The following is an 11,063-nucleotide window of genomic DNA, read 5'->3' as shown; positions in this document are numbered from 1 at the left end:
AAGCACTTGCTTGTCTGATGTTCGCAAACAAAAAAACTAAACTAAGTGGTTGCGGTAGCCTATTTATAGCCAGACCTTAACCAGTGTACTTGCCAAACACAGATGGCATTTCATTTCAATACGAACATTTTGCCTTAAACGTTGAAGAGCGGCCAGAGATTCTAGATATTTTGCTATTTCAGGGTCTTGAGTGAGCTGTTATCAAAAGGCCCAGAATGTCTTGCATCATTGGTGACTACAACTACTATACTGCAGGCCACCGGAGGAGGAGGGTTAGGTTTGTTTTGCTGCATGCAGTAGTTGCTGGTTGTGTTCATTTTTTTCACCTGATGCACTAAACAGATTTATAGCAAGCATCAGCAAATTCATCATCAGCGAATACATTACTAGCTTCCAGTCTCCTTTATTATAGGACTTTATGTGCCTGTTCAGAAGCCATAATTCCTACTGCTTGTGAGTGCACAGTGTATGCAAGGAATGTTCAGCCTATCAACAGTTTGACTCTGAATTAAGTCACTTTTTTATAGCTGTGTGATATTTGACAACAAAAAACATGTAGGCATGTCAATGAAAACGGTCGCATTATTATTAATACATAATTATTGTATTATATGATGTGTTTCACTGAATTTCAAAATTAGAGGTGACAGACTGAGTCCTGGGGAGTGGTCTTCCCTCCCACTGGGTTGGATCTCCACATCGAAGGATAGGGGGGGCAGGGGGGGCGCAAGGGAGACAGACAGAACAGAAAGAGTGAGGGAGACAGACAGAGCAGACTGAGAGCATGTCAAGTTGCCTGGAGGGAGGTGTGATTTCAGCAAGCAACAAAAGTAGTCACCTCAAACAGCGTTTTAATGAGGCTGCTTGGGGAGGATAAAAACAAATTATGACATTGATGTACTGGTCTGTCGCGCAGTTACTTGCACAGCCTATTTTGCTCTAAAAAGAACAGTGTATTAACAAAGGAAGATTATTTGGACTGCAATCGACTAAACCCTGAGGTAGAACTCTTAACGTTTTAGTCCGAGTAAGAATACCTGATGACTTATAGAATATGGCCCGTATAATAAACTGGATGTCACTCACCACTAATGACTGCTTTTTCAAGTGCTTCCAAATAGATTTCCAAGCTATATGGTGAGCACCCATACATATCCATGTAACTAATTGATGTCCCTTGCATTTTGTGGGTGCAGCCTAGCTTGAAATTACATGTTTCTGGTTTTCCTTCTTTGGTGCGTTCAACCTCAACCTCTCTTCACACACACACACACACACACACACACACACACACACACGCACACACACACACACACACACACACACACACACACACACACACACACACACACACACACACACACTTACTTACTTACCCACTCTCACAACACGTGGGTAGCTGGTGCTGCCCGTTAACGCCGGTAGTTTAGTGAACGGGAAATGATACATGACAGGTCGCTTACGCACCGAATCTCTCTTGTTCTGACGCGCGCAGCGCGCTCACACACACACACTCACACTCCATCCCCCTCTTCCATCTGCGCTCGACACATTCACTCCGTCACGCATATCTTGAGTTCACTTCAACCTGTGACAGTGAGCAGAGGGCTTATTCATTTTCGTTCCGCCATGGATAACAAATGGCACACAACATCACACAAATCAAACGACTGGCTGAATGTCTAAACCAAGAGGATTTCTCTCTCTCACAAGTGTTTTATTGTGAAAGGTTTCCAAAGACTTCTCTATGACTCCTGCCCTTTATTTTGGGAGGGCATTTCCGCCTCTACTTAACTCTTAAAAGTTTTTTTTTCAAAGCTATGAAATATCATATTCCACAGTGAGAACATTCACAATAAGATAAGAGTCAGTAAGAGAGACACAGATGTTATTTGGAATGATTCAATTTAGTTCCGGTCACTCATATTGCCAATAATCATAAATGTGTCAACAACACTAATCCTAAATAAATGTGGAAATTCCTTTTGTAGCGGAAATAAATGAACAGACAAGATTTACACTCACCAATCACGATCGTTCCCAATCTGCGCTAAGTGTATACTGGACTGAAAGCTTCCTCACACTTGAGTCTGTTATGTGTGTCCCGATCTTCTCTTTAATGTCTTGGTCTGTCCCCGTCACGGCTGCTGGAATGAGGCACACATCAGGTCAGATGCTGCGATCCAATGGAAACAAAACAGCAATCCTCCATTTGAAACTAAAGCTGACTGCTGCTGAATGTCACGGGCGGCTCACAAACACTCCGTCTACCTCTCTGTCACCAGCGTGTGTGAGGAGGGAAAGAGCGAGCGCCTTACAAACATTATCTCTCCTCCCTGTTGTTTCTCACTAGCTGCTCTCAAGATTGGATACTCTGAAACAATTTGGGAGACAGTATGAATCCTATTGTGGACCTAAATGAATAAAACTACCCCGTGATGGCATATTACTTAGAAAAGTGAGGGTGGAATATACTAAAGTAGCTTACCATAGATAACCAAGCTACCTGCACTGTATCCAGATATTTTTGCACCAATCATAGACATGGCACCAATTAGTGAAAGTGTTAAGTTTTTGGTTCAGTTAGTCACATGTGGATGTGGGTGTCCGTCAAGGTTATCAAGGTGTTTGTGTTTTTCAAAGGTCTCCTTTGGAAAATTCATATTTCATAAGATCCAGACTTATCCATAATTCAGAAACGTCTGACTGGGTTGTAGGTGGGTGGGGCTGATGGGTGGTCACGGGCTGGACAGGGCACCCTGGGGAGCCCAGTCACACCACTAGACTGTGACAAAAACAAAACGCTCTGTGACCAAGAAATGATGGGCTTGTTGCCAGGGTAGACAAGGAATCCAACCCTGACTGAAAAGCAGCAGCCACTGACAGGCTTATGGATGCCGGGAGTGGCAGAGGTGGGCACACTGCAGTCTGAAAGCTCCATGCTCTAACATCATCACCAAGTTTTTAAATAAATATCCCATAAAATACACAACCAGTGTTTACAATGATGCAAATAAACCTAGGACCTCCATAAGACTTCACTACTTCTCAGCATTCATATAGACTATCTATTTATATACACTGCGTTATAACTGATCACTGGATCCACATCACTATCTTGACCACAATCTAAATTGCACTAACTGTATTCTGACTCTTTACTACTTCTCAGCAATGTTATGTCTGCTTCATGTATATTATGTTATCACCATACCACTTTCACATATCCATCGACTTACTTACACCTCACTTTGCGTCGGTTTGAACTGCCTACTTAATCTGTACCTTTGTAGCCTATTGTATTCTGTTTTCTTGTACTATGTTGAATGTGAAACTATATGTCGTCTTGTACGCTTATGCTTTTCTTGGCCAGGTCGCCGTTGCAAATGAGAACCTGTTCTCAACGGCCTACCTGGTTAAATAAAATAAATAAATAAGATACTTCAACTTTTATTTTTTCAAACAGACATTCAAACCCTGCTTACACATGAGCACTAAAAATGAAGCAAACGTAACAGTGCAGTGTCCAGGCTCTCTGAACAAAACAATTCTATCAATACAATCAGATGTCTACGCACCGGAGACCCTGAGGCCAATGCCCTTACAACTATGCAGAACTGGGTCAAGTGAAAGAAAATGTGTGATCTACACCAATTACCAAATGTGCATCTCCAACCATACAAAGCTGCTTTTAGTGTATATTGTTAACGGAACACAAATGAAGTGCACTTAATGAAAAGAATATGAATATATATATATAAAAAATAATTATTGTTCACTCATACGACAGTAAAATACTTTGTGCAAAATCACTTGCGTCTAGATTAAAACCCAGAGAAAAACAACCAGTATAAAGTGAACTAAGTACAGTGAATGTTATTTTTCCCAAAGAAACAGAGAGCACTTGACTTTAAATCATGTCCTTCATCTTCAGTGTGGATTAAAAACAGCTTTCCACTTTTTCTCTTCTTTTTTTCCAAATAGAAGTTGATTGGCAAGTAATGGGAGAAGAAATGATGCCGTGATTGTCCTTGTGTGTGAAACTCTGGAACCGTTTGAGGAAAAACAGTCACAGGATGGGACAGTTTAGAAACGCAACACAGATGATCAGTACGTGGAATTCAACTTCAACAAAAAAATTGGTGTTTCACCAAGACAAAAAAAATCAGTGATACTGATGAGGCGCTATAGTGTGACAAAATTGCTGTTCATTTACTGCCTCAATCGACACCCAATTAAACAGAATGGAGCAGAAAATAAATGTAAATGCTTGAAATTAATGGAATGACCAAGTGCCCTTATACTGTAGTACACAAGTTAATACAATTTCTTAATCAGAGGGGCATTAGACTTGAACTGGAGTTAAAGTATCATTCTACTCCAATGCTTGAACAACCAGATTGCTGTCTAGACATTGTTACAATATATATATATATATATATATAAACATACCTATTATATGTACAGAGAGCCCTTGCAGAGGCTTAACCCTCCCCCCCAACCAACCAAACATTTAAAATAATTCCAAAAATAAATTAAACATAAAATATAAATAGGCACAAAAGGTGAGCTTAAAAGTCTCTTCCATTTTCTTTGGGATTACTAACAAAGGTATACAAACAAGAATAAGGAATGTGAGCCCATATATCAGCTGGTACGGTGAGGGGTGCGCTGCTCTTCTGTCCCTGTGATCCATGTGGGTTAAAAGCAGTTTGACCACACGACAGTAGTCCCTACCCGTCGTGGTCAAAGTGATTGTGACAAATTACAGAAAAAGTGGAGAGCTCCCGCAGTCTGGTGTTAAAATGGGTCTCAAAAAGTGAGGGAAGGGAGGAGAGAGGAGGGCATTCAGGAAACAGTGAGAGACCTTGGGTTGCTTCTAGCCATTCTGGAACATCAAGATGTCATCCTGTCCGCATTTGGACTCACTGTAGCCACTGTAGAACATCTAAGGGAGCAGAAGACAAAAACTAAATACATAAATAAAAACACATCTAAGAGCTAAGAACGGTTCCCTCCTTCAATTACACACCCAAGCAGGATTAGTCCTCTCAAAAGCCAGTCATATTAAAACTGTTAACCATATTTGTATAACTGTGGTAAAGAATTAGGCTTGTGCGAGCCCTTTTTCATATCGTCCCATCGTAGTTACTTGAAGATCACCAGTCTGACAGGCAGGCTACATTGAACACTACGCTTCCACTATAATAAATGAAAGTGGCTACACCGGCTTGGCTGTCCTGCATCCAGTTTAGCTGATGTGCAGCTAACACCATAAAGTATTTGCACTGATCAACCTCTTCCTTCTAGAGAAAAGGTGTGCAAGCTTGCAGACGCTTGGCCCTCATTGGTACATTGCTAGCTACTGTAATACAGCAATTTGAAGTAGTGTTTTTACCTGGCAAGGGGCTCAGTAGCTGCAGACTACAGCACAGTCATCATAGTCTGGACTCCGCAGTCCACAAAGTTCTGGAAGCAGACATTAACATAACAAACAGCTTTGTGAGAACAATCTCACAGAAATGTGTTAAAGACAAAAACAGCTGTCACAAAACAGGATCCCCCCCCCCAAAAAAAGAAGTACACCAAATCAAGGTCAGAAGCTGCACAGTCCATTCTTCAGGATGAGAACAATGACCAGACAACACCATCTAGTGGCCTGCATGAACATTGCAGTTTGAGGACAATTTGTTGCCACAAATACGAATGGAAAAGAAAAAAATACACAAATAAAACATTCAACTTAATCCAGTGGATTTTGAAAGTCTCCCATCAAGGTTTTTTTTTTTTTTTTTTTTAAATCGCACAAGGTTCTCAAATGTGATTTACGTTGCTTTGAAACTACTACTACTCATACTGACATCTGCACCTATTCTCACTAAATGTAGAGTCACCTGATTGACAGGACGTGTCCTCTGGTCCGCCATCCAGTGAGGTGGAGTGTACTGCGTGTAGGGGGAGAGGGGTCAGCGGTGAGACAGAGGGCAACAGACAAACCCAGACTTGTCTCTGAAGGAGATGGGGATGTGGAGTGTGGGGTAGGCTGGGACAGGTGGATCTAAGCCAGGCTAAACCCTTCATCTCATATGCAGGAGCATATGTGCAGTGCCTAGGAGACCCTGCATGGGATGCTGTTGACTAATTAGTGTAAGTGTGTGTGTGTACGTGTGTACCTGGTAGGCGTAGGCGTTCTGTGCGTAGTTCATTGGCATCTGTGGGATCATGACCCCTCCAAAGTTGGAGTAAGAGTACGGCTGCATAGAGAGCCAAGACAAACACTTTAAACCACAGTGCAGAGATGTACGTTTATATAGCAAACTGATGTTAAAATACATATTTAATATCTTGAAACAGACTGAAAGGCTACAGCAATAAGTCACTGTTTCTCATGTTAGTGTCCTTGCAAAGATTCCACCACAACTGCTAATGTTTTTGACAGTTGGTATTGTCTGAATAATTCACCAACTTGGATATTATTAGTAATGACAATCATGCCATTGCCAACTTTATTTGCAAAATATAATAATTTAATTTGAAAAGTAAATTGGTAGATTGTTCTCTGCCGTGCACCTCTATTCTTGGCTGTGATAATGAGCAAATTTCCCCTCAGAGAAAATAAGGTTCATTTTATTTTACAGGGTGTAACTGAAAGAACAGAAAGGTGTAATGTGACAGCATCACTAAAGCTACACAGTGTGTTTATTTGGCATGACAGATTCTTCTTTTTATTATTAAATCTGGTTGCTTACTGAAATGAGACTGATAGCTTGGCTATGTGCATCACCTGATTGTAGGGACTGCCTCCATTGAGGATGGGTGAAGGTGGTGCCATAGCCCCTCCCATGGGTGAGCAGCAGGCGCAGTAGAAGTACTGAGTGGGGCTCATCCAGGGAGCCGGGCCAAACAGACGGGATGGCATGGACCCTAGATGAAGAAAAAAAAAAAAAAATGATAGAATGAAACGTACGTTTAGTGGCCAGACCTTGCATTTTCACTGCCAATCAAACATTCAATGAAGTTCTTGTGAAGTGTATCGGAATACATACGAGAGCTCCTTTCTTTCATAATGGCAGGGCCCAGCTTGAGTTTCCGGCCCTTAAAACTGATCTGTTGCTATGGTAAAATATTAACAGAGGAAATATCACTCTCAGTTGCAGACGAAAAATAATAGAACGACAGTTCCACAGAGAGACATCCACTCACCTCAATGATTGACTGAATGTTGACCTCTTCATTGAAGTAAACAAACCCATACCTAGGAACAAACAGAAACATTTACTCAATATCTAATTTAAAATATGGAAGAAAAAAAAAAATCTGAGCTCAAACCAAGTTATGAAATAAGCTATTGAATATCCATTAAACTGAGATGTAAATAAACAATCCCCAAGTTTACACACAGTCACACAAGTTAACTGACAAATACAGCCAACACTCTAACGAGGAAAATTAATGAATCAAAACAATTTCTGTATTCATGCGTCACGAATGTGTCACTGAAGGTCACGAGTGCAGTACAATACACAAACTTCTGTGAAGTGCACCGTTTCAATACATTGTGTCGGAGCTTGTGTCAAACGAGGAATACCACGTGACTAAAGACGTCCGAAGTTTCAAATGTCACTGGCGCTTCATTCAGTTGGACTGTTTTGCTGCTAAACTATGTTACTATTCTAAATGGAACAACTGAGGAATATGGCGATGAGATATACGGTAATAGGTATAAAAACATTTACACCTGATAGCAAGTAAAAAGGTCACACAATGAATACACTATTTTAATGAATATCATTCGGACAAATTTTTGAAAATACAAATTGTAATAGTATTTTTAATATCATTTGTAAACACTGTATGGATATTGTTCTTTTTCCTTTGGTGTTTTGCTACACACTTTATTTTATAGATACAAGTATATACTGTACGTGTATATGTATTTTTAGTTTTGTTCGAAATAAAAATAAATGAATGATCATCGCGGGGTTTGCAGCTTTTCGATGATGTTCACGTCGCGTAATTACGTCACTTTATAACGTTCCCATGGCAACAGGGGAAAATGGCTGCTCTTGTGTGAAGTAAACGCAACATTTTTCACCTTTCTGCTAAGATATATGTGACTTTTTTGCAACGAAAATGCGGGGATTATGAAATCATGCAAGCCCAGCATATTTTGCGCGGAAATTGGCAATTTATGCAGCGTATTTGAAAAAATGCGGCCCCCGCATAAATATGCGGACTTTGGCTGATTATGCAATCGCATAAGCGTGTTTTTCTGGAGGGACTGTATACTATTAAAATCAGAGGTGTTGAAGTGCTTCGGGCCCGTCTTGAAGGGCTGCTACACATTTTGCAAGCCACCAAGTCTCATTATTTGCTGTTGTTTAAAGCCCCAACGCTTTGAATCCTTTTCAGCACTAACAGATAGAAAGCCCCAAAGCTTCACAAGGCTTCATTTGCCCATCGCTAAAGAGTCAAACTCAACAAAAAACAAGGCACCCAGTATTGTAAAAATGTAGCACCAAAACCCGAGGGTCCCCAAACAGCAAAACTCACCCTTTGCAGATCCCTCCACGGTATGTGATAATTTTTACTTCCTTTACGGGACCATATCTTGCAAAGAAGTCCCGCATTTCATTTTCATCCACCTGAAGGTTGAAATGAATTTCAAAGTGAAAAACTGGATTTTAGTAGCTATACTTTATCACCTTCACTCCATTGTGTACTGTAGAAGAAAAGAAAAGCAGTGCACTTGTTCAAAACAGTGGTTTTTCAAACTTTTTCATACAGCAGACCTAGTTGGTATAATTTAATCTGTTCGAGATGAAGTTACACAAAAATGATTTCAGTGCAGATGTGATTGTATTGCCAGCTCTTAATTTAACATGCAACTGACAGCATCAATCTACTGCATTTAAGTGGCCACACATTCGAACGTGCTACGGCACTGACGTTTTAGGTGTTTTTTTGTTTCGATTTTTTTTTACAGTAGAATAAAACTTTGGCATGTGTTATGAACTTAATACATCTGCGCTGCATCTCATGGCCCTTATTTGATAGCTCCTCTGTGGTTCTGTCCCTCCTCCGTGAAGGACGTCTCAAAGCTCTAATTTCTGCCCTGAGGACTGAGGAGCGAGCATCGAGGATGCTCGAGGAGAATCATCGAGGAGCTGTAGGTGAGGGTACACGATAGCAGCCTTCCCGGAAGCCGTGCAGCTGAAGGAGTTGCTAACTCCGCCCATACAGCTCATGGATGTATTAAAAGATACAGCTGACGAATTCACGTGATGCTTCAGAAGAAAAGACGTCTCATCCCTCTAAAACACATTTGCTTGTTGCCTCTCTCCTCCCATAATTTATTTATTTATATATATAATAATAATAATAATAGGGAAGAGAGGCAAGTAGAGGACTCGAGGAGGCAATTTAAGGGCTATGAGATGCACCGCTGGTCTTACCTTCATGTCAATTCCACCAACAAAGAGGGCGTTGGGAGTCAGTTTGCCCTCAGGTAGAATGTAGCCATTTGACAGTTTATGGGAAGGGGAAGTCTGGTTGCTGCTCCTGGGCTTGTGGTTATCCTTACAATAAAACAACGTTTGAATAATTTAGCTGCATGATAGGATAATGCCACAAAACGTGTACATGCTCAGGGACAACAGTCCAATAAATACTTATGGGCAAGTACTTTACAATGAACCTACAAGATCATGACACTGAATGACTTGTGCATGTTTAGAACTTGAATTAACGTTAGCTATCTGGCGCTGCTTCCACGTGATAACTGTTGACTTGATAAAGGTAAGATTAACCATTTAAGTTGGGTCGGATATTATAAAGTTAGTTTAAGCCAAATTAAATTGTGTATTTTCAGCAGTAACATCAGCAACACATGCCATAACAACATCCAATTGGGTTTAATTTTTTACTATTCTGTGGGTTAATGTTAAGTTATAACACGAAACATTCCCGGCAATAATGACAGCAATATGATAGTGCTAACTTAGTTTGCATTGTTATGCTAAATGTTAACTGGTCCAAGTTAAATTGACTTCAACAAGCAAACCTTGATCTGTCCTACGTGGATAGCACTGACAAAAAAAAAGTCAGCGGTGATAGACTAAGTTATCGTTAATGCTAGTTGTTGCTAGCTAATATTAAATACTGCTTAAGTGTGTTAGCCCCAGCTAATGTTAGCTACCAGCTGCTAGTGCGCCTTTTTCGGTTCTCAAGGCGAAGGTCGCTAATTATCGCTAGCTAGCTAACGTCAGCGAACACTGATGTTAGCACAGTTGGCTAGCTAGCATGTTGATTAATAAGTCAACAATGCATACAATTAAATACAGCGATTGTATGGCTAGAATTCCAACATGTTATTGTTGTGCACATAGAATTGTCGTTGAAACTTACCATATCTAAAATAATTAAAACTAATAAGTTAGCCAGATGGACTCGAGAGCAAGCTGCGGCGCTTCTTCTGCCCAACAACAGCCACCTCACATTAGTCGAAACCACGCCTAGTCCACATGACTAATCTAACATCCTATCAAAAGTACCGTAACTATAGCTAGGTTATACAAAGTTCAATTGTAAATAGTTAGCTTGAAGAGGTTGTATTAAGAGGCGACACACCTTTGGGTTTGCCGTCACTCTGACCATACTATCTTTAAATAATTGAATGCAAATGTATCACAAAAGCTGTAATAAAAAGTAATTGTCCTGCACAATACATAAATAATTCTCACAGGACTCCTTCACAACTGAAAACATTTTTTCCTCGGGGACATTTTATAGTTTATAGGCCTATGCGAAAATCTAAAATGTTGTGGGATTTCATATTATATTCAATTCTATTTGGATTTTTGTTTTTGATTACACATTGATGGAAATGTATATTTTTGGCCAGATGGTTGAGCTCTTAGATCTCATCCATCACCCACTAATTAGTCCCATTTGAAGGCACGTTATTCTGAGGGAGAGGCAGAGGGCAGAATCGGGCAGAATGCAACTGCTGGATGGTGATGCTTCCAGGTAACGTTAAACTATTAGGACAACCTACTAACCCA

At 40.4% G+C, this 11,063-nt stretch overlaps 1 protein-coding gene across 1 annotated transcript; it reads right to left on the bottom strand.

Annotated features, from left to right (window-relative positions):
* Positions 1-5,424: 5,424 nt before the first annotated feature.
* On the bottom strand, positions 5,425-10,656 carry dazl (deleted in azoospermia-like). Its single transcript, XM_078268320.1, has 9 exons — positions 10,630-10,656; positions 9,456-9,578; positions 8,554-8,645; positions 7,204-7,255; positions 7,047-7,113; positions 6,785-6,924; positions 6,174-6,254; positions 5,895-5,945; positions 5,425-5,469 (listed from the first exon to the last, which is right to left on the bottom strand). Exons 1-9 carry the CDS (start codon positions 10,654-10,656, stop codon positions 5,425-5,427), a joined length of 678 nt encoding a protein of 225 aa, XP_078124446.1.
* Positions 10,657-11,063: the final 407 nt, after the last annotated feature.

The sequence above is a fragment of the Sander vitreus genome, chromosome 14, assembly GCF_031162955.1.
Source record: "Sander vitreus isolate 19-12246 chromosome 14, sanVit1, whole genome shotgun sequence".
In the NCBI taxonomy this organism is placed as follows: domain Eukaryota; kingdom Metazoa; phylum Chordata; class Actinopteri; order Perciformes; family Percidae; genus Sander; species Sander vitreus.
The sequence above is the reverse complement of the archived record's forward strand: the minus strand, read 5'-3'. Positions and strand labels throughout refer to the sequence as shown.

Excerpts from the sequence above, each read along its gene's own strand:
- dazl (XM_078268320.1), bottom strand. The coding sequence starts at position 10,656 with ATGGTCAGAGTGACGGCAAACCCAAAG. Across the intron at positions 8,646-9,455 it reads TTGGTGGAATTGACATGAAG|GTGGATGAAAATGAAATGCG; the intron begins GTAAGACCAGCG and ends TTCAACCTTCAG. Across the intron at positions 7,256-8,553 it reads CGTGGAGGGATCTGCAAAGG|GTATGGGTTTGTTTACTTCA; the intron begins GTGAGTTTTGCT and ends GTTTGTTCCTAG.